Source organism: Lepisosteus oculatus, chromosome 13, assembly GCF_040954835.1.
Source record: "Lepisosteus oculatus isolate fLepOcu1 chromosome 13, fLepOcu1.hap2, whole genome shotgun sequence".
Lineage (NCBI taxonomy): Eukaryota > Metazoa > Chordata > Actinopteri > Semionotiformes > Lepisosteidae > Lepisosteus > Lepisosteus oculatus.
The window spans coordinates 25,874,419-25,898,722 of NC_090708.1; the positions used below are offsets into that span (position 1 = coordinate 25,874,419).

General features: G+C 41.8%; 1 protein-coding gene and 1 long non-coding RNA gene across 2 annotated transcripts in view; one reads left to right on the forward strand and one right to left on the reverse strand.

Annotated features, from left to right (window-relative positions):
• On the reverse strand, positions 1–16,698 carry chmp2ba (charged multivesicular body protein 2Ba). Its single transcript, XM_006637930.3, has 6 exons — positions 16,503–16,698; positions 11,097–11,188; positions 6,771–6,965; positions 4,331–4,433; positions 3,594–3,700; positions 1–3,126 (listed from the first exon to the last, which is right to left on the reverse strand). The coding sequence occupies exons 1-6, from the start codon at positions 16,534–16,536 to the stop codon at positions 3,013–3,015; spliced, it is 645 nt and encodes a 214-aa protein (XP_006637993.1). The 5' UTR covers positions 16,537–16,698; the 3' UTR covers positions 1–3,012.
• Positions 15,026–24,304, forward strand: part of LOC107079215 (uncharacterized) — a 14,957-nt gene continuing 5,678 nt past the window's right edge. The window contains exons 1-3 of the long non-coding RNA XR_001480170.2: positions 15,026–15,300; positions 15,695–15,857; positions 16,679–16,869. This is a non-coding gene — a long non-coding RNA (uncharacterized lncRNA). The remainder of the gene's footprint in view (positions 15,301–15,694; positions 15,858–16,678; positions 16,870–24,304) is intronic.

The following is a 24,304-nucleotide window of genomic DNA, read 5'->3' on the forward strand; positions in this document are numbered from 1 at the left end:
TTAATGGCAGTAACCGCACACAGAATGGCGCGTATGAAAAACTTTATTTGTGGCAAGGAATAACAAAAAAATAACTGTACAACATTACAGTCCTCGTAATTAAAAGGCCTAAAAACCTTTTTTCCAATGTTAATTAAATGTTATTAAATAAACCTACTGTAGAAATAAACCACAACCTTCACAGCCATCCATGCAGAGATGCCAGATGCCGATTGTGAACACAATTAAAATTCATACTTTTGAAATACAGAATAAACCTTGTTACTCACACCCACTGAAGAAACTGCAAAGCTTTATGTTAAATCATATTTATAGACGAGTGCTTTAAAAATGTAGTGTCACTGTTAATAACAGTAAAAGTACCCCATGTCAGTCTCTGCTAATCACACTGATGGATTGTGAGGAAGAAATATGTAAGCAGACTGATTTATTCTTACAGAAAAGGGCCAATGTGTTACAGCAGCACTGGTTCAAGTTATGAGCTTCAAAGTCAATCTGAGAGTTTGGTAGTTTGGGAATGTTTATGCAATTTCTAATTCTATTTGCCATCCGACCCAGATTTATAGGAACCATTTCCATATGAATAGATCAAAGAATATGCCGGATTTACAGTTTATTAATTTTGGGGATTGGTAAAACACAGGAAGGAAGAAAAATGAGATCCTCCCAGCTGCAGCCGTGTTCTTAAAGCTGTGCTGCTGCTTCGATTATTCCTGGAGGCTTTTCTGAAAGAGATCAGCTCTTGCGATTGTTAGGGTCTGTTTTCAAGGAGACACGGGCCTGTGTTTATTATGATTAAAACAGGTCTAAACAATGTACCGCATAATGTTCAAATGCCAGAAAGTGTGAAACCCGAACCAGCTGCATCAACACATAACACTTTCTGTTAAATCTATGAGGTAATCAAGGTACACATCATCAGGGTGCACCTGATGAAGAAAATGTAGTATACTGGGGGGTTAAAAACATGCACTGGACAGAAAGTCTCCAGTATCAGTCATGAGAGTGCCTTCCGAACATGTCTTCACTCTCCAGGAGCTCTAGTCCTTCTCCGTGTCCATATGTTTCAGGGATACGCATCCCGCTGGAGATAGGAACCCAACCACAAGTGGCAAAGGCTACCCGAGAAACAGCGAGACAACAAAGGGAGGTCAACGGCTGAGGAGAGGAGCAGAAGGGCGCCACTCCCTTGTGCAGCTTTGACAGAGCAGGAGTGGCATGGAGAGCCCCGGTTCAGCCCTGCTGGAAGCCAACTAATCAATGCGATGCAGAACTCTCGTGTGAATCAAGAAGGGGTTAGGGCAACGTCTACATCAATCACAGCCTTTCCAACTTCAACAGAGCGGAGCTGGCATAAGGCTGTTAATCTCCTACAGTTCACTTCGATTCTCCATCCCTGACTATACCGCTGTGCAGGGATGCATTTTCATGTTGCTTTTATTAAGTGCCCCTTGCTGTCATGTTACACCATCCACCAATAAGGCTTAGCTCCCGAAGGCACGTCTATCAGAGTTCTCAAACCCCTAAGATACAAATGTGTTGCACTTAGGGTTGCAAGAGATCACAGTTTTTGTTTGTGTATGTGTGCACCTGAGCTCAGATGAAAACATAATGAAGCTCCTAACAATAAAATTGACAGTAGTTCCTTACTCAATAGCAAACCAAGAAAAATCTCAGAGCGTCATGCTCCGAGAACCATATGTGTTAATACATCCCACAGCTGAAGAGGTGCAATTCGTCACAGGCTAAAACTCAAAACCATTTATGATTTCTTTCTTAAAAAGCAATACGCACATTGCTTTTAAAATTCCTTCATGGCTTCATGGACCAAACTGTGATGGTGAATTTTTGTGAAATTAACTAGAAAGACTCTGTCAGCAATGAGGACCCGCTGTCACCTGTTCAAGATATTTTACAATAGGTGTGCTTTCCATCACCACAACACTGAATTCTCATTACTGTGGACCAGCCTGATGCTTCTGCACTCTTCCACAGAGTGGAAGTGGAATAATCACAGCAGGAACACTTGGAAGTCACCTTGCTAAATGGTAGGTTTTAAACCTTAAGCATTACAGCAAAATTCTTATGGATTTCCTATTGTTATGTATTTGGGTGTGTGCACTCTGATTTCGATGTTCCAGGCATGATTATCTATAGTGCTGACCTACTGTTTCGGTCCAACTACGATTAATGGCAAGAAGATTAAAGAAGCGTTATGTGATAAGCAAAGATTATTCACAACATTTCAGACAATAATCAGACAAAGAAGAGATTAGTCACCCGATTATTTCCATCCCTGTGAACCCCAACAGAGGACAACTGGGTCTATGCACAGTGATGACAACAGACTCCCCTTGCTTCATCCTCACCCACCCCATTCAAAAACATTTAAATGTCTAAAGAGATGTACAACCCTTCTTCATACTACACCATGAGCAGATCTCCACTGTTACAAGCACAGCTGTAGGGAAATACAGTGAATAAAACTGCCCTTTCGGTAGTTACATAGCAGTCAATGGTTTTTTTTTTGTTGTTCAGTTAAAGTTGCATTATAGGAAGTCAGTGTGTAATCTTTCCACAGAGCATTTCGATGCCACCTCTAGCAAGCCATTGTTTCTCAGTAGATTGCATATAGTTTTTAAAGATATCATTCCTAGCATGGACAGTATCATGTGACTTTTAACCTGGACAAACCTCTCAGTCCAGCATTTAACATCACCTCTGAAGCCCCCTACCTTCTAGCAGGGTACCAATTCCAAGACAACAGCAAACCTTAATTTTCACCCATATCTATTCAACGTAACACAACAGGCAAAAAAGAAAAGCTTATCAGTAATCAGGCTGAAGAATAAATTTCCATTTCTTTAAAATGATTCACTTTTGAAGCCCCGTGGTTGCCACAGATACAATCCATGAAGGAAGATGCGGGAGGGGTTTGGGGGAAGCTCCTGCTCGTTCAAGTAGCACTTTATTTTGAAGAGATGCAGATCCATTTGGAGAAGGAGCGGCCGATTAATCTACTCCAAGAGCCTTCAGCTGTCTCTCAATCTCTTCGTCTGAAATCGTGGCTGCTTTGGAGGTAGATGCTGAGGGGAGGTTTTTGCCTGCTGATGGAGCATTCACCATCTGTAGAAAATGCAAAGCAATTATTAGTCCGGAGGCAAATTAGCACTATTACTGTTAGTCACTTCAGGGGCTCCTCAGAGGAACCAGACCTACAGTACTGCTGCAGCCCATTTATCACAAGGGCGACAGACAACGCTTAGTGGCAACACCTCAAACAACTCATCTGTTTTCACCTACAGTTGGAGCTTTAAACCCGCACTGACAGCAATCTGATTTTTCAAGTAAAACACAACACAAGCTTGTCTATTTCCTGACTTACAAACAGGCGCCGGGAGACAAAAACAGGCATGCGTTCGGAAAAAGTCTGAATGATACCGAGTCTGAAGACACTGATGCAGCTCAAACTGACAAGGCTGTGCAATCAGGAGTGATTACATTTCTGATCTATCTGGGGAAAGCGCTAGCACAATACGTTTGATATCTTCTGATGGCCTTTATGCCGAGAAACTGGCTTCTTGTTCCCTTACCTTCCCGGAAATTTCAATTCCAATCTCGTCCAACACCTGGTTCACAATGTCCTGGGATTCTTCCTCGTCTCCGGACTCATCAAAGATCTCATCCAGGGTGTCGTTGACTGAAACAGACAGAAAGACTCGCATTATGAAACAGGCAAAGCGAAAGTGGGCAGAATCTCAATCGGAACACTTGACTGTGAAATAATGAGATAAGCACTAGGTGGCTTTACAGCCTGAGACAAATCTGTGGTGTAAAGACAAGACTTTCAAGACATTCACTGCTCTCTGGTTCCATTTCTTCCTATAATGCAGGTCGTTTGTCCAGAACAGCTTGAAACAGATGGTTATTTATAATCATTGCCCATCACACAATAACCTCTTTTTATTAATATACATATATTATGGGAACTAATATTAATCAGCTCCTGCTGTTTCACAATAAGGAGGGTGGGGGCAGAACCAGCACTTCGAATTCTGCCTCCTGTGTATATAGTCAAAGTTAGCAGCCATAGACAGTTGTTTCTTATTTCTGAAATAAGCATGACGTAGCCTGTTGTGATCAATAAAATTGGCACAAAAATGTAACTCACAAGAAACAACTTTTTAGGATCTTGGCGTGTTTGTAACTTGCACCATAAACCTGAAAGGTGTTCGTTGTATGTATGTGATATATGTATATACTGTAAACATGCACATATTATTGAAATATTCAGCTAATAGACAACGCATTAAAACAGCCTTCATCTTACTCATTTCTTCTGTCATTCCCATTTTCATGTTCTCTTTCTGGAAGTTCTGCATTGTCTGCAGAGTCTTCTGTGGGTCCATTTTTTTGTTGACAGCTTGCATTGTCTAGTCAAGGAAAGGGAAAGACAGAGCCGTCAATTTAAAGGAGACAAAAAATGACTGCGGCACAGAATAGACTTAGAAGAATGTCACATAAAAAGAGCACAAACAAGGTAGTGGAGAACCCCCGGAAGCCAATAGTAGGTTTATCAATGCATGTCTCAGTGATGCCCCTCTGAAATAACCAAATAACCTTAATCCTCCTATGACTTGCAAGGTAGGTGAAAAGGCCAGCGTAAATAGATGAAGTAAGCCTGAGTGGGGAAAAAAATAACACTAAAGTTTGGGGCCTGCTTCATTTATTTCACAAAGTTCTACCTTCAGTGACAGAAATACTGAAGCAAATATGAAAAAGGGCAAATATTTGTTGCCAAACCATGTCCAATATAACCCCCCTTTCCACTTTCTCTTAATCTGCCCGCAGTACTGAGCATAAAGAATGAAATTATGTTACGCTGACGAACTAAACGTTTACAACTGTCTATAAAGGGGCAGCAATATAGGATCCTTGGATCCATTAGCTACTTGTAATTAAATATGCTAAATGGCCTCTTCCTATTTATAACCTTTCCTACATTTTTTATGTGTAAATCAAATTTCTAACTTCTGCCTGCCTATTGTCAAAGGCAAACTCACAGACTGGACCGGGGGAAGAAAACTATTTTCTAACACTGCGTCTCTCACCTTCCCTGAAAACAGCACACACCCTTGATCTCTCTTGTTTTAAAGCTGGAGAGCCTTTGAGCATCAATTCAGCCAGGGGAGGTCCTCATTATGCTTTCAGAAATTAAAATAATTCTCACTGTACTGTGTTTTCCATATCAAATGAAAATAAAGATTAATGATCTGTTCAAAGAAGTAGAATAAGTTCTGAGTCACGTGTTAAATGTTTTTTCTTCCCTCCTGATTGCCTCTGAATAATTTAAAGCCAATACTATGCTATCTGGCCTTCTCTGCAATGCACTTAAGAATTCATTAACAATTAGTTTGTTTCATTTAAATGCAACAAAATTAATTATATTGAAAAATTAGGTTAATTCATACTGTTTATAAATGATTAAATCCGACCTAATTTTCACATTTTTCTTTCAAAATGCAATTAATATTTGAGATCATTGGGAAAAGCAAAACTCTTTGTACATTTTTAATCATATATACTGTATGGGGGCAATTAAATTTCTGTACACAATACATGTAGAATATATACGAATCTCAAATCCGTGTCTGAGTACTGAGGTTGATATTAAAACCGACCTAATTTTTGGTTTGTATTGAAATATCCAGGACCTGCCCACTAGAAGAAAAAATATTTTACTCCCAAGTTTTGTTTAATTCTAGATCCACGTGACTCCATGGAAAACAAAAGGGCAATTTAGTTCCACTCAGTACCTTCTCCAACTTTCACAACTATGCTGACATGATTAACTTCTTATTAAGACATGCCAACCTCTCAAAGGAACGACTGTTGTTCCAGAGAGAGAGCACCGTTCACTTGCAACACAGGTGTATAACATTTGTGAAACGTCTGGAGCAGGACAGCAGCTTCAGGGTAAAGGCACATAATTTCGATATCCCTGATCCTTGATTCCTGGGTCTGATGCTAAGCTGGGAGTCAAGAGTCAGATGAGCATCAGGAAACTGACACTAGACGTTTAATCACAAAGTGACCATTCAGAAGAAATGTCAACCACTGTCAAATGATATAATCCCTTCACTACTTTCTCTTAATCTGCCCACGGTACAGAGCATGAAGAATGAAAATATGTTACATGGGCAAAACATAAGGTTACAGCTGGCCCTGGAGTCAAGTCATGGATTCAAATCCCTGTTGTTCCCTTGAGCAATGTTTCCCACTCAAATTACCCCAGTAACACCCTGCTTTATAAACGGGTACTTTCCAGACTGTTGTAAATGAGAATGTCATCTCAATTGGCTCATCTGGTTAAATAAAAGGATTAAAAATAAAATAAGCTTAAGTGCAAAGAAATGTTTGTTTAAAATATCAGCAGCAATAACCTACATCTACAGCAAGTTCAAATATTCCTCGTTTCTCCTGGTCTGGTCACAGCATGCTGTAGTTTACCTCAGAAGTGTGGAATGCTGGGAGTGTGTCAAGAGTCTGGCTGCTCCAGCATCCTTTTGAAGTACTTCACAGCAAATGCTGACGAATTTTAACATAAAACTATTTCTGTAGCCCCATAAGGAGGTGAAGAATAAGAGGAATACTTCAGTTTGGTGCTAAGATTCAGACACACATTACCACCATGAATTCAAGCTTATAAAACATTTGATTAAACAGAACCAATTGAGAAATATGACCGGCAAATGACAATCAGCTCTTACTTTGGCAGTTGTGGACATGGCACCAGCCATCTTCATTTGGGAGTTCATGACCTTGGTCTGCGTGGACATCGAGGTGACCTTTGAACTCACGGCATACGTCCTGTTCTTCTGCTTCCGCAACTGGACCAGCTGCTTGGCTAAAATTTTGCAGGCCTCTTTGTTCCCCGTCTTGGCCATTTTTTTAATCTCCAATTCCTGTGTGAAAGAAAGGAGCTGTGGTTACCACACAAGAACATGCAGTTAGCACTCAAGAGGAGGCCGTTGAGCACAGCTGCTTCAGTTTTTTGGTAAATGAGCGAGTATTTAGTAAATAGTATCAGCGATGGTATTGTCTTCAATGACATAACAGGGTAGCATGTTCCATACTCCCATCACCCTTTGTAAAGAATGCATTTGCATGTAGTTTTCACTTTTGCCCTCTGATTCATATTTCACTATTCACTCTGAAGAAATCCACTGGGCTGACTGTGTCAGTGCCCTAGAGGAATATGAGTACTTGTATCTGGTCCCCTCAGTTCAAGGCTAAGGCTCTGTTTCTAGCTGTATATAACACTGCACTTGAATTCTATCTTAACCCTTTTCAAATTTCCATTGTAGCTGCTATAGTATTGGCCCATCCTCTTATTTTGATATAATCTCCAAAAGTGACTAGTTTGCTTTCTATACAAGAGTCTCAAGATCTATAAATTATGAAGAGCAGTAGTACTAATATAGATCCTTGTGGTACTCCACTACTTACATCACCCAAAATGCTCCAACCAAAGCTCAAACTCACAGCTGCAGCATGCCTCCACTGTATAGTAACTGTATAGTCACCAATACAAACACTAACCCTGCTCTCCTCCTGGTCACAAGATTGGTGGCATAAGTCAGACAGAAGGATCCCTAAATGCCACCTGGAAGGTTACTTTGTTTCCTTTTTTTTAAATTAACTGTTAACACTATCATGTCACATCACTGGTAAAAATGAATGTTTTTTTTTTCACGCCCACCTGTAGCAGATAATAATTTGAAAAGTTACATGAATCTAGTCTGACCTTTACAGTTTTGATCTCTGGGCTTCAAATTGTTTTGTTTTTTTCCCCACTGGAGTTGTGATTTACTGGAGGAGTACATAAACAGTTTGATTTCTCTTCATTCTGCCCAATCTGAGAGCCCAATCTACAGACGTCTTAGACCATTAAATCAGCTCCTATATAGATAATTAACCCAGCCATAACTACATCTACCGCCTAACTGTAAGAGACATACCATATGGAGATACAGAAATGGTGACCTGTCTCTCTTATTCGCTTTTGTTTTCAATGTTTAAGCTAATTAAGCAAGTAAGCCAACGGGGAATAGATACACTAATAACAGAGTGTGTTTGCTGTGTATCTGCCACAGTTATTTGTGGACTGTTTTGACTGTGCTGGTGTAACCTAAGGACACACAGCAGAAGCTGCACACACTGTACCACATCTGGCCAATCATTTCTATGCCTCATATTCTGTGCCCTTGTCTCTCACTGAGAGGACTGCACACCCTCTACCTGAGTGACCAGAGCCAGGGCACATCCTGGACGTGCTGCCTCGGGAAAAGGCTGCCCACCTCCAACGAGAGATTCACTGAAATATTTACAGTGCTATTTCAATCACTCTAAATCAGACATCCCAGACAGAATCATAAAAACCCAGCATTATTACTGCCATCGCAGCAAATAACCCTGCAAGGATAAGTGATGCATCTGCAAATGTGAATATGGGAAACCAGGTGGACTCCACTTGTATCACTTTCACATCAGGTCTTTTAATTCCTGACTGCTCCCGCCTCGTCATTCCAACTCATGGGCAAGTTAAATTGTCATTAGGAGAGGGAGAACACAAACAAAGCAAGTGTTCTGAGCACACACGTGGATGCATTAAGCCCACATCCGACAGACCTCACGGAAAAAGCCTCTCACTCAACTTTCAGATTAAGGCTGAACAGCTGAATAGGCAAATTATCCACCAAGGAGATAATCATGTAATATTCTTCAAGCAGGTGCCGCCTGAGCGACCGGTGTATGTGCGTGCTAAGCATAATGGTACATAAAAAGGAAATCAATCAGCAGCACAGAAACCCAGCGCCAGGAAGATGGTGATACAGCTTCAGAACAATGCCGCCAGTCAGCTAGGACGAACTCATTTCCATTCACGGGCCCCTGCGCTGCCGGCACTTCCACAGGGTAAAAGGACTGTACACTACACTTCCGGTCTTTGGAAGCTTTGAGGCTTGGCGTTTTAAAAAAGCGGGGAAAATAACACTTTGGCACCTGCTCATTATTAATGAAGTCAGATTCAGAAAGGCAGCGCTTGACCCAGTGAAAGGCAATCGGTCATATCAGAGCAGCTTTCGAATGAGAACAGCTCACACAACAAAGTGGCTGACTTCATAACACACTAAATTATCATCTCCTGCCACGTGAGCAAACATGGGGCCAGTGGTGTAACTTTAAGGGGTGGAGAGTTTTTTTTTTTCCTAAAAACTAAATTTGCAGTCCGATTCAATCCTTCAGAGTTAGCCTGGGTTTCTCCTTCTGCATGGGAAGTCACGATGTACTGGATCTTTAGCAATTTTGCTGAAGAGGGGGGAGACACAGACCTATATACCAACAGAATGTAGCATTTTTATATTATGTACAGATGAACGTTTTAATATTCAAAGGCTAATGAGGAGACTAAACAACCTTTTGAGGTTTTACATGTGAAGTCCCATTAACCTCAAAGCATTATTCATTTTTTTTTAATGTCTGTGTCAGCCCGGAGTCAGAAACCATAACATTTTTGCAAACACACTTTGTGCAGGCTTAGTTTAGCAATGGAGAATTATTCCTCTCCAAAAGCATAAAGAACATTGACTCTGAATAACGACAGAAGTCATGAAGCATGACAAATATTAATATCAAATACATAGACTAAATAATTTTACTACATTGCTGCACCAGGAGTAACTATAAATAGTAGGTAAGCCCGGACATATGCAAGAGCTATCAATATTAAGGAATATTTTATGATATGAAGACATCTCAGCAAACGATGCTTTATTCTTTATTCTCTGAAGCCATTTCCATTAATATTTACCACCTGGTAATTAAATCCAACAGATCTGGAGCATATGGGTTATTTTGAAAATATGGCTGTTGGGACTACAATTTAAAAAATGGATGTACTTCTACATTCAAGTCTTGGGAGAAAACAGCTTAGTATACTAACATAATCCCTATTTAATGGCCTATAAAAAACCCTGCAATTTTGCTAACTCAGAGCTATTAGGATGTAGTGAATGAAGCAGCTGTACGATAGAGAAAAAACAAAGGTATTGTTTCTCATTACGCTGCTCACAGAACAAACTACTGAGAAATAAAATTACTCTACATTCAAAAAAAAAAGTAAAGAGAGTCAAAAATCCTGCAAGGGTGTGAGCACAATAAAAGGCACAAAAAATATTCTGCTGAAAGATCGTGCTCAGCACAGCTAGATTAATGCTAAAGTCTTCCATGTCATTTCTCATCTTCAGAAAACTGGCTTTTAAGAAAACACACAACACAGCTTTGTCTGGATTAATTAGAAGAAGGATTAATTAACAAATAATTAGAACGCCCAAGAGAGGCAATTAGATGCATACGGATGTTTACTTTCAAAACCGCGTAGTGCTACAGGTTTTGCATGGAAGTTGCAAACTGAAGGAAAGCTCTCACATTTCCCAATTGGTAGTCTACACGGGAGAGATACAAACAAAGCCACATTCAGGCCAGTGATAACCACTCTTATCCTGCAGAGCTCAGTTCGATAAGTCACTTAAAACTCTTGATGATTTAAGACCCTGAAATGATGGTGATGCCGATCAATAAAGTGAGCAATCCCAACAAAGTTAGTAAGTGTCCAAGATGGAATGAAAACCAGAAAACACAGCGCCCCCTCCAGGATCAGCAGTGAACAGCAGCGACTCACTGGACTTGAGTTTTGGCTTCTGTTCTTTCGGGAAAAATCTAGTATTCCATTTCCGGTGGCGGGCAGCACAGATAGACGCGGACCCTGCTACGGATTTTCTTGAAATTTTAATTTGGGGAAAAAAAACACAACGGTGCCAAATTTCCAAGGCCACCCTCAGACGGCTGAGCGAGAAACCAAATTCCTGCCAAGGGTATCGAGCACCATTAGTGTCTTCAGAGACAATCCCCTAGACCCTCCCCTCCCCACCTTCATCTTAGATGACCGGAAGAGACACAAGGAAGACACAAAGACTTTGTCTTGCCTTCTCTGATACTCTGAGATAAGACGTCCGTCCCACAGATTTTCAACTTACCAGTTGCTTTTCTTGTTTCTCCAGAGCTGCCCGGTCTCTGGCGATTTGTCTCTGGGTCCCTCTTAACTCGCGATTCTGTTCTTTTATGATATCTGTGACACGAGAGGGACAAAAAGAGATGCTGACTTACAGTAATTGTTCTGTGCTCTGAGTGCGTTTCCCTGCCATCAATCCTGCCAGCATTCCATCTAATTAGCACAATATGAAAATAATTAACAGGCGACTCCCAACTACATTGTTAATGACAGGAGTGCGATGCAAATGTTGCAGAGCTCTACAAGGCTCATGGGGCAGGACAGTAATATTCCTGTGAAGTTTATTTGACCATCAAAAGGCATAATAAAGATGCAGCTGTAGAGACTGTAGGAAGAGAAAGCAAGACAGCCTTTTTCTCAGTTTCTATCAGCTGCAGGATCCTGTCACAACAAAGAACGTGGCACAATGCTCCAGACTGACAGACATTTGACATGACTTAGTGGTGAAATAAAAGCAGTAGCCAGTGGCACTGCAGTGACAAGGGCTGTCCTTCAACACAGAGAGACAGAGGCAGCTCGACCGAGGTCACCAAACCACCTGCTGAGGACATCAGAGCTCGTAAGTCTACAGGAAGGGGGAGAAGAGGAGTTGCGTATGGCTGGGATTTCTATACTTCTCGACACCACACGCCATAAGCAAGAATTGAAAAATGAAGGCAACTTAAACAAAGTGTTGGACAAACGACACTTCTATGAAAGCTAAAAGCATTTTGATGGTGGTAAAAATCAAAGAGCTTAAATTCTGTCAATGGCCTCTGAATATTATAATGAAACTCCAGTTGTTATTATTAATGTATTCAGCAGCCACTTTATTTTCCAAGAGACTTATTTTTTGTGCCCATTTAGATAGCTGGACGCTTTACTGAAGCAAACTGAGTGAAATATCTTGCTTAAGGGTACAATAGGAGGCCAGGATTAGAACCCACAACCTCTCGGGTACAAGTCCAGAGCCCTTTAAAAAAAAAAAGCTGCTACATCTGTTTTTCAAGAGCACTTTACAACAGATTGCACAGGAAATTTAGCGATGTAAGTGCTTTTTCTTCTTCTGAAGTTTCACCTCTCACAACGCACAGCAAGACAAGCAGATCATAGGAGGGGCAGGGTGTTATCTGCCGTTATGACACCTAAAGTTGCGCAATTCACGTCATGCTCAGGGTCAACGGTCAATGTGGGAACTTCCTCTACAGTGGATGGTGTGGTATTACACTGAGGCTCTGCAGTGAATGGAAATGAATCTGAACAATTTCATGGTAAAAGACAATCCTTTTGTCTCCTTGTCTCTAAATCAAAAGACCAAACTAATGATTACAATTCGCTATTAAAGGGAAATACACAAAACTCAGATTATATACTAAATATTATACAGTATTTCCTATTGTACAGCAACTATTCCTATTGTATTGCAACACTGAACTACTACTACTAATAATAATAATAATTGCTTATACTTATATAGCGCTTCTCTGGACACTCCACTCAAAGCGCTTTACAGGTAATGGGGACTCCCCTCCACCACCACCAATGTGCAGCATCCACCTGGATGATGCGACGGCAGCCATAGTGCTCCAGATCTCTCACCACACATCAGCTATCAGTGGGGAGGAGAGCAGAGTAATGTAGCCAATTCATAGATGGGGATTATTAGGAGGCCATGACTGGTAAGGGCCAATGGGAAATTTGGCCAGGACGCCGGAGTAACACCCTTACTCTTTTCTAGAAACACCCTGGGATTTTTAATGACCCTGGACAGTCAGGGTTTTTTACGTCTCATCCAAAGGACGGCGCCTGTTTAAAGTATAATGTCCCCGTCACTATACTGGGGCATTAGGACCAACATAGACCACAGGGTGAGCGCCCCCTACTGGCCCCGCTAACACCACTTCCAGCAGCAAGCTTAGTTTTTCCCCAGGAGGTCTCCCATCCAGGTACTGACCAGGCTCACACCTGCTGAGCTACAGTGGCCTGCCAGTTACGTGTTGCAGGGTGTTATGGCTGCTGGTAAATCAGGCATCTCACATTTGGCACACAGATCTGCAGTACAGGAAACCCGAGAAGCTCCGATTCCTCTCTGCCTACGACTCCCACGCCTGCCGAGTCCTCCGTCAGCTCCCGGCCGCGGCTGCTGGGGGAGCCCCCCAACTCTCTCCTTGCTCCGACAAGAACCCCCTTTCTTTCCCACTTTCCATGAACGCCCCCCCCTCCTCGCCCCGTAAAGGACACCATGCCTGTCGTGGAGCTGCCTCCGCGCGAGAACTGCTGATGTCTTTTCCAAACTGACGTACTTTATGTTGATAAACAGGGTCAGGGTTAGAACCCATAATGGCAGGACGCGTCCAATCTGTGCTGTTACTAAGTGCTAAATACCACTCACCTGGACCTGCATGTACTTTTCAGAGGCTTCGTTGCAGAAGACAAGCCGTCTACCTTTCATAATATAAACAGGTGTAATACGTCGTGAAAGCCGCCTCAACACAGACTACATGAACAATGTCTTCATCCAAATGGGCCGTTAGGCAGAAATGAAGCACGTTATTTCGATGACATCTGTCAGCTTGAGCTGCGCGAGTCTCCATCATTAACAAAAGCTCCACTTTAAGACACGGGTGATCATTCTCAGTGGTGAAAAGCTGAACAGATCTCTTAACTCTGCGGCAGTGGATGCCGAGGGTCTCCCGGCAACCCCCCCACCCCGAGCTGGGCTTGTCTGGCTTGTCACAAAGCCCCAGCCACGCATTTCTATGCAGATCAGAACGCCCCATGCTGTCAGGCCACCCTGCCAGAGGAGCAGGGCTTAGAGGGAAGACACGCTTTCCTGCACTCCAATCAGCCCGCTATCTGCCACCTCATGAATGGCAATTAAACTTCCAAGAGCCGGGGAATGCCCACGGGCCCGCCTCAGAGCTCTGTGTCCGCGTTGGCTGCGCGGCTCGCGAAGCACAGGGGCTCCCAGCCCCAGCCTTTGGCTCCTTAACGCAGCGCGGACACTGAAGGCATGACTGAACGCGGCAAAGCCCCGCGTCGCCTAAACGCACCGGGTGTCTGTCTCGCAGCCTGTCAGTGGGCCCGGCACCCGGGGGACGAAAGAGAAGCCCTCCCGGGGCAGAGAGGGCAGAGGGGCAAATCAAACTTTCTTTAATAGCAGGGCCAGCAGGGAGCTGCGTCGGCGTGCGCTGGCAGGCCGCCGAGCAGTTAAAAGGTTAGATCCGCCCTGAAAAGTGAAACAACAGAAACAAAAACGCGGGGAAAACAAAAGGTATCAGCTCGTGAGCTTCTCCTGGTGCGAGTAAGAGGGCTCAATGGCTGAAATGTTGAAAAAGCAGCCTTTGCTTGGGTTTTTTTAACAGCAGCCACACTGATGGAAGGCACGTGCCGAATTAACTGCACTGCCTACAGCAGGCTCCACTTAAAAACTGCACAAGTCTCACTGCCAGTACCCCACGCCTGCCCGAGAATCAGGCAACACAGAACCAGCTAGCTGAAAAGGATGGAAAAAATCTGCTCTCATCCCATAAAAGCATTGCGCTGCACCTTCTCTAAAGAAAAAGGTAACAGTTCAGCGGAGGTTAAAAGTTAAAAGCTGTTCCTTAATGACCAGAATCTGCTGAAAGTTTGAAGTCATTGCACAATGAACCACAAAGATGCATGCTGGAGTTTTTGCTGCAGTTGAGTTTCTTAGATAAAACAAAAAAGCTGAAAAATCTATAAAGGATTCAATAGAAATGACCCCATACTGATAAATATTCCAGTCTCTTCACGATCCACGTTTTTTGTAAACTGGGAGGCAGCCGAAGAGAAGGCTAAAGTGCACGCATCATCTCTTTTAAGCCCCCCCAAACAAAATTAAGCTCTTGCAAAAAAAAAAAAGTTTTCGGCTGATGTCTGTCCTGTCCGGCCCCTCGGCAAGACATCCGGGGGACACGTCAGACTCCGAAGCTCACCTCTCCTGGTGCGAGGAACGCGAACAGGGGCTCAGGAGTGGGGTGACGTAGCGATGAGCAGCGAGACGGGAGGAGGGGAGTGATGTTTAAAACACACCAGCACGTCCGCAGGACAAACCACCTCCTCGCACAGCGCTCCCGGACCGCACGCCGGGCACACGCGGGCACCGAGCTCACCGCGCCCGCCCGCGGCACCCACACGGAGACCGCCGCCGCCACCACTTGGTACAGGTCAGTCACAGCAGCGGCGAGGTCAGGTGAGGCAGCGCTGAGGGACTAGAAGGAGGCTCATCACTCCCTTTTGTCTTCTTGCTTCCTGGGTTTTAAGGACTTTTATATCCAGCTTTTCTAAACTCAGTCTGTTGCTTACTAGGAGGATATATTGCTTAAATTGTAAAAGAGAAGCTATACAGTATGTATATATTTGTGTGCGTGTGCATGTATATGAGAATACACTTAAGCAAGGTACTTCAGACTCCAGATTTCTCCAGTACAACATCCAGCTTTATAAATAGGTATAAATGTAACTCTCTTTGGAGACTGGCGTTAGTAATGTTATGTAACAATTTAGGCACCTGTATTCGTGTTCCTCATGCGTTCAAGCAGGTTGGCTCTGTTTTTTTAGAGAACAGGGAAGCGTGACCCTGACTCAACAATGACAGTCCCTGGACAACAGGCGACAGAGCTACAGCCAGGCAGGTACTTCAAGAACAAGCAGCCCAGCCGGCGCAAAGATAACACTACGCAGGGGGAGAAGAAGCGGAGCACAAAAACCGATCATTATCAAGGTATTCAGATCTCTTCTTTGGCAGTCCGTTTGTCTGTCTCCCCACCCCTTTAACTGCCTGCGCTGGCTATGAATTAACCGCGGTGTCAATATGAGTAATATCATGTGCACAGCATGGCTTGCGCTCAGAGAAATGAACCTGCTTTAGAAATAAGTTTACACCTAATTTATTAGAAATCAAGACTTAAGCACGTTTCTTAAAAGACACGAGCTGGGACAGCTCTTTTCGAAGTGCTGCTTCGCTCATTTCTGCCCTTCGTGTTTTTAGGCAACGCGACATGCGTTTTGGTTTCTCTTCTGTTTTCCGTGATGGGATGGACAGTACGTGTATCAGCACTGCCAGCCCTTTTAAAGTTACCGATCGCTCACAGCAACAAGAGAGCGCACGGACTGCAACCCCCGGCACTCGCTCATCGCCTGAATGGGAAATAATATCAACTTTTTGATCTGTCCTTGTAGCACGAAAATAAATCCGGCTTTTTAGACTGAAGCACGCTGTAACATCGTGCCGCAGGACAACGCTTCCACTCTGTTCGTCTACGCTGTTTTTTTTTTACAAAAAAAGTTTCTTTCCCCAAACCCACAGTTGCCTAGAACGAGTAAGGAAGGCCCCTCCAAACAACTTGGAAACCGGCAACAAACTCACCATCTGTCGTCTTCTTCTTGAATAAAGAAGCCATAGCTTGGGACGATTTGTGAAAAGCGGCGCAAGGGTTTCAAATAAAATGGAAATAAATAATTGATCTGGGTGCTAAAACAAAAAACTAAGGCAGCTCTGTCCGGCGAATATTTACAAGTCTTAATTTCCTGGTTTGTTCGCAGGCAGGAACTGACTCGCCTTCCTTCACATGACAACAGTGAGTCACTCCGGGCTTGACGTCACGGCTGCACCTTACGGCCGTTCTCTCGGCATGCGCCAGGGGGCGCTGCTGCTCCTGCCGCCTTGACTGCGCAGTCTGCGTCCAGAAATGTGTGCGTGTCTTTGCAGGCTGTTCGCCAGTGCCGATCCTATGGTAGGTAACTGGGCTGCAGGACCAGAGAGTTCATGCAGTTAATGATATTGGAAATATAAGCGTCTCTGTCTTGAATGTCATGCATAATCAGCGAGTCTTTTATCCCTTCAAAATTAGCCGAAGCATCCCCAGTGTCAAAGATAAAAGTAAATGGAAACAACAGAACTGGAAGATATTTTTTTCGGTGATAAAAATGTAAAAATGCCACATTTTTCAAGTTGAATATTGGCCGTTATACGGCTATTTGCATATCAATAAAGGACCGCTGTTCGCGAATAATAAGCAAACACATACAGTTCAGGGTGAATTTAACAGATTACAAACAGTATATGATATATTAAGAAGATTCATTTAGCTTTCATGTTAATTGTAGTGCTGCCTGTGATAATCAGTACGTGCTTCATCTTGTGCTCTTTGTGACTAGCCATTTTGAAATCGCATAATAAGGAGTGAACTGACTGCTTTTAAAAGCTTTCCACTCAACTGCAAAAAAAAGTTTTCAATGAAAAAAAAATAATTGTAATAGTTGAAAGGTGCAATACCTAATAAGAGAAAGTCTTATTCTGAACAATTATTTACTTTAACTGCTAATTTGAAAAATCGAACAAAATGATCACCTTTGCCTCTAGACAGTGTGCGGTGGACTAAATTGTTAAGGTACCGTGTAAAGATGACGGTTACACCCATCCTATCAGATGTAAAGCTGTAAGATGCTTTTGGTTTAATTCAGTGCCATTTAATTACAATTACTGTGCAGTCTTCCTCAGTTTCTTTCAATATTCTTGTCAGGAGAATGAAAATTCTGAAGTGTTGCATCACCACAAAGTGGGATACTGTATATAGAGTGGTATTATATCTTTTCTACTTGTTACGAAGCACAATTACTCACGTTCTGAGGATCATCTTGAAAAAAAGGCACTTAGAAACATTGTACTGTATTATCAAAAAGTCTATCAAAAGTTAAAGGATTGCTTTAGCACCTATGGAAACATAAGAAACAAGGGTTGTGAGAATTAGAACTAGTGAATCACAGCTTTTGGGTCCTGGGTTCAATTCCAGACTGGGTTACTTTCTGTGTGGAGTTTGTTTGTTCTCTCTGAGTTCTCTCCAGATGCTTTCCTCCTGACCTCTCACAGATATGCTGGCTAGGTTACTTAGTGTCTCTAAATTGCCTGTGCGTGTCCACCCTTCAGCGGACTGGGGTACAATCCAGGGTGCAGCCCTAATACTTCTGGAACAGACTCTGAGCTGCCACAATCTTTACCAGAGGATGATTGAGGACAGGTTATTCTGATCGAGGAGGGGCTGTGAAATCATTCAAGCACACAGGTATAGAGGGCGGTGTATTGAGATTTAATTTGTTACTTGTGTAAAAGCATTAAAGACTGAAAAGATTGATTTCAATAGGAAAGTTAACCTCCCTGGATCATAGACCAGTATAACAATATGTTAAAAAGCCATAAACCACAAAAAAAACATGTATAATCACAAACATCGTGATAATAACTAGGCCTAGGGTTATGCAAATTGACAAAGGGTAACTGCATACGCACCAGGTGAAAATATAAATGTGCTTGAGGTATTAACCTTCACATGATTAAATAATGTAGAATTCTTTTTTTGAAATCCATGTTTTGTGGAAATGTAATTTCTGCTGAAATTGTGCTGCACATAGTAAGAAACGGGAAGTCCTTCACTTGCCCCTGATGTAGAGTGAACAGGTTGTACTTGTGGTACCCAAGCTGTCTGTGACGGAGAACTCCTGGGAGATCAATTCTCAGGCAGAGTTGCGGCAGGGCCAGCTCCTAATCACCTTCATTACCATTTCCTCCAGAGATCAACCTCACATTCGGCTGCCAACCTGCAGTAAAGGAGGCGACAGCTTAATCCGATGTGACATATTGATGGTTGGGCCTTTTGGAAGTGTGTTCACAATGATGATGGAGCAAAGGGGGTTGAGGTTAATGATGAAAGAAGTTCCTAAACTTCTTCGTTGTTTCCAGGTTTGAAGGTTAACGTGGGCAGTGGCCTGCTTCCCTCTGGAACATTATCCAAATTTCTCCGTAGGAAAATGCTGTCAGGACTGTAGTTTGTTCCTGCGTGGTCTTGGTTGAAAAAAAGAGTCAGGCATATCCCGTACTTGAAAGATGTGAGACTCTCAAGGCAAACTGGACGAGCTTGAGAAAATAAATGCAGAATTCCTTGAGCGGGGTCTCTGAAGAGAAAATGCTAACATTTATTTACACAAATACACCAAGAGGCATTAAAAATACAATAAACGCTATTGCGTTCTGATATGCCTTTGTTGCATTCTTAATGCCTTTCAGTATAGATGCAACACTAAAATTGGTCTCATTAAAGTCTTAGTTTGGTACAGTACAGTAAAAGTATAGGGTATTAAAAGTGTGTTAGTACAGGATACTGTACACGGTGTGATGTGGTAAACTAGGATCCTAACCATGTGGAAGCTACATAAAACTACAGTGTAAACAAAACTATAATTAAGGTGCAACTTTGCTGTTTAAAACATTGTAATGTTGCTTCATTTTCCTAGAACAGGGAATGATCTTCCATTGTATTCCATGAGTTGGGAAGTATTGTTTATTTCTTTGGGTTATAGCAGCTGGATTGGCAGTAAAGTAAGGCTGGTTGAACTGAAAGTCTGTGTCATAGCTGCTATAGAATCATGTTTTGCTTTTGGGTGGAAAATCTCACTCATTTTAATTACTGTCCTTTGTCACCCTCTGCCACACTGCTGGGCTCATTCACCCCCTGACCAGGACAGTTGTCCATAAAAGGCCATAATGTACAAGAGGAGGTTAATTCCATGCCATGGAGTAAAAAAGAAAGAGAATATGTTTTTGCTGTGGATAAGGAGGACAAAATAAAAAGAGACTGTAAGAATAGGGAGAAGTACAGTCACTCAATGCAACCTCTTCTAAAAGTAGATTATGTCACATACTAGAGTGTAAATCTGATACAAAATTAAAATATACTTTTATCTTTTAATCAGAGAAGCATACAGTAAATACCCTTTTCAACATTTATGAACTTTCCTTTCTTCTTTAAAACTGCTGATGCAGAGTACAGTTAAGAGCTCTGTAACAAGCTGTTGTTTGGTTTGTATCATTGCCACTAGCAAGCTAGAAAAAAAAAACTGTAATATTTTTTAAACATGTAAGGATTTCAGCCACCGTGTCCATTGATGAGAACGCCCTTTTGAAGCTACACACAAGAGTCGGGCAGTAATTTGGTATTTTACGAGGACACCCCACCCCCTCCTTTACGGACCGCTGCAAGAATTAGCGCAGCTCAGCTGAGCTGTCCCAGAACAATAACCGTGAAATAAAAAAATTAAGACTCCTGAGCATTTTACTGTTCGTCTGCATCTTCACAGATCCATATCGCAAACAAAGAAATCGTAACTCCTTCCTATAAGCGGTTTTTTGAAGCCCTCAACATCTGCAAAAACAGCTGGATTGCCGAAAAGACCTGGTGTGATGGCGGAGATTGTCGGGATAGCAAGTGCAGAACAATATTGCTCGACAGCAAATAGGTCTATTAAAAGTAAAGTGTGAAATTAGGGACTGGGTGACTTTGGGAAGGGAAGAGGATGTGTCATTTGAGTGCCACAGAGAGCACACTGGTGGCTCTTTCAGCAGAAGACACAGGACATCCTCAGGCACTGTTCTTGTTAAGGTTATTAGGGAGATGTTTTCTTATGATAAGCAGTGCTGACAACAGGGACCCCTGCTAAATGTTCTTATAATGATAATAACCCCAGTGGTGATAAATCTTGCCTGAAGCCCGCCGAATATTTTCAGGCTGAAATAATGAGGCAAAATTACATTTTATTTGCAATAGAGGGTCTCGTCGCCATATATTAAAAAATCTACATCTCATAACTGAACAAATCTGTTGCGAGCTTTTGAGGAATTCCCTGAGTGGCATTTCTGAAACATTTATCTCTTTCGCGCTGTTCTTCGCCTGTCTCAGGCTCACCCCTAGTGTGCTAATTGCCCAGGAAAACAGTCAAATAAGACATTTTCATTGAAATATAAAATTAGTCTAGCACAGATAATTTGAACAATTTATAAAGGATGTCTTTATAAATGGACATAGACATGGACATTAAAAGATTATTTTTATCTTTTAAATAGAGTTCTTATTTCTAAACCTAACCTCATCATGTGTTTTGTATCATAATGTGTATACTGTAGGTGCCAACCTATCCATCCCCATAGAAAAACTAAGGAAAGTTCTACACCAGGTTAAAAAACTGCCCCGACCCGTTAAACCGGCGATTTGAGTATTACACTTTACAGTATCGTATATTCTAGTGATAACGATTGTACTACCAAAATAATATGTATCACGTTTCAAGTTTTTTTTAGTCATTGCTAATCCTGAAACTCATTCCCATTTACAGATTCTGAAACCAGAGTGATATTTCAATATTTCTTTTTTTGCGGTTTGTAATGGCAAGGTGGTTGGTACTTTCCGCGCTCAGTTTCATCCCAGCTCGAAATAAGGTTTTAAAAACTCGTTTCGTAGCTACCTGTGTCGCTGTACATTTTAGGGAGAAAAGACTGTATTACAGTTAGAAAAACGGACTTTCTCACGTTGCCTGTGTGCGGAAAGTGATCATTACAATACAATTTCTGCACTATAAGCACTGCATGGTGCAAACCAGCAGCCATTTGAAGGAGAACAAAATAAAAGCAGCATATTGCGCGATAAATAACATACCACGAGAAACGAGAAATGAATAATATGCTAAAAAAAATCTCAGAACACACATATATATACTGTATATATTTTATCGCATAAAAATCTCCATGTTCTGGAAGGCCTGGCTAAAACGTAGCCAGTCTTTTCCACACGAGACCCAAATAATGAGACTGAGTTATTGTCTCATGCAGATAAAAAGGATATTCGCAAGATACAGATTTACAAGAGAACAGCTGCCATGTGGCATGTAAATACTATATGACTGTGCGCTACTCCCCAGGCAGGGTGGTAATATACGCCGCAATCGTCTTCCATTCATCCAGCCCCCGGGACGAGCCGAGCTCCATAGGAGCACAAGCAATATGCTACAGGGGCACCCTGGGACTGAGAATAATGAGAGATTATCAGCACCAGTTCCGTGCGACTCCCTTGTTTGCTAGGATAACAACACCAACTTGCGCAGATACGTTATGTCTTGTATGCACGTTGGTGAAATACTACCCAAGTCTGAGCAGGTAATAAAATTCGTGGCTAAATTTTATTCCGAGGGTCGGAAGGTGGCAAAATTACGTTTCAAAAGTGCTTTTTTGAACTTCCTCACAATTTGGAAAAAAAGAGAAACTGCAGATGAGTTTTATTTCAATGTTTCCTCGCCTTTTTGCCTTCAGATAATATCACGACTCTTCACCTATCCATATACAGTACCGGCGTTATGATTTACGGTGTCCTTACTGCCGATTAATTCAACCTGCATTCAGTACGTGTGTACAGTAGATGCAGTATATGTGCATATAACGAGTAATAACTTGTGTCATCTGAAATAATTAATTTTAAAACTTGTCCACCCCGCCGTCTTTTCTTTCTTTTTTTTGAAAAAAGAAGTTTGTCGCCTTCTGAAGTTCAAAAAACATTGTCAGCACCCAGTTGAGTTTTGGCCTGTTGGCTATACAGTACGTAACAGATATTCAGTCAAAAAGGCCAATTGAACTGCTGTGTGCTCCGCTAGCGCAGTTTCCTCTCAGCACGGTAACTAAGCCCGAGGGTTAACCATCAGGTAGCATTACTCAACCATGTCAAATGAAGATTATTTGCATTGGGGATTTGAATTATTAAAGTCAGAAGGGCATGCGGAGAACAAGTCCTTCAGCGGGACATCGGGGATATACGAGGTTTCATTTCTGTAGAAACAAGAACAGCGTCCCGAGCTTTAGTAATGCACCCCAGCCTCGCGCGCTATGTAACCAGATGCTATGCAATGAGGAATACCCGACAGCTTTTGTAAAAACTATTTAATCACCACAGAACGGTGAGAGAGGCGCTTTCGTCTTTTTTTTTCCAATTTAAAGTGCTGCCCTTGCAAAAACAAAAACACAAAACAAAAGCAAATTACCGTTTTTCACTGTTCACTTATTTCTACCGGCCTCAGCGCTTCATATGATTTAAAAAAATGCTGATTTTTAGTACAGCGTGCTTCATTTGCATTTATAACATGTTTATACGTGTTATTGTTGAAAATATACCTTACTGCAAAAAAACTCTAGAGTGATTCATAACACGCCGGTGGTTAATTTCTTGAAATGAAAAAAAAAATTGGCAGAATCTTTAAAAGGCGGCATTTGTATTAATAAACATTAACATAATCATATTTTAAAAGAAAACAGCAAACCGTAAGAGTTCACTGTGGGCAATTGCTCAGTATCTGCAGAAAATACGTATACTAAAACGTGAAAAGTCACTAATGAAGACTGCACTTTCTTTCCTATCAATGGCAACTTGGTCTTTAGCTTTGAAACTGCATCATATGCTGCTAATTTAACCAAGTTTCTGAATTTTACAAGTCAGGCACCACCATTATCAAATTTAAAGTGAAATTGTGTCCTTAGAACAACTCAACTCAATTATCCGGCCTTTTCGGGACGGAGCTGATAGGAAAGAGCCCTCGGAGATGGTTGTGATAAAGTGGGCACGTTTTTTTATACGGTCATCAAGAGCAGCGACCAATTAGCATGAATAAATGCTGAGGTTTAAAATTGAGCTATGATTCTCATATCCTTCCAGAATTACGGTTTGAATTAAAGCAATTAAAGGTCGGTTATATAAAGAGCTGGTAATATACAGACAAAACAAAAAGTGGACAAAACCGGGGCATTTCATATTGAAACACGTCTCACATGAGAAATCGCTGCAGAGAAAGCATTTGTTTCTTAGATGTCATATTTTATTCTGAATAAGATTTTTTTTTCCTTTCCGATGTTGCATCTTCCTCAAAAAAGAAAAAAAAAGCACTGAAATATCGTTGGTCGAAACTTAACTTACATCTCTTTATGTTTTCCTATGAATGCATACACTGTACAGTATTTAAACACGACACATATGCAATAATCTTGTGAGCATTTTTAGCCAGGCTGACACACACGTGCACCAATGTACACGAGTACACAGTACATAAGTGCTGCTATACTTACGAAGAAAGGGTTCTTTGCTGTGTTTCAGATATTCAGATACCAGACATCAATGTATTTTGTATATAGAGTATAAGGTACCATTTCCAATATGAAATACAGAGAAAGCTCCTTTGGTACATATCACTAATGACTTTGAAAGATGGTTTATTTATTTCAATCTTTTTCTCAACATGAATATTTAAATACTATAAACACTATATACGTAATGAGGAAATTCAGTACATGAGTGCACATATCTG

What these genes read in the sequence shown, in the direction of transcription:
- chmp2ba (XM_006637930.3), bottom strand. Translation starts at nt 16,536, where the DNA reads ATGGCTTCTTTATTCAAGAAGAAGACGACAGATG. An exon ending in AGAAACAAGAAAAGCAACTG is followed by an intron (nt 6,966 to 11,096) that starts GTAAGTTGAAAA and finishes TCTTTCACACAG; the next exon opens with GAATTGGAGATTAAAAAAAT. An exon ending in CCATGTCCACAACTGCCAAA is followed by an intron (nt 4,434 to 6,770) that starts GTAAGAGCTGAT and finishes TTCCTTGACTAG; the next exon opens with ACAATGCAAGCTGTCAACAA.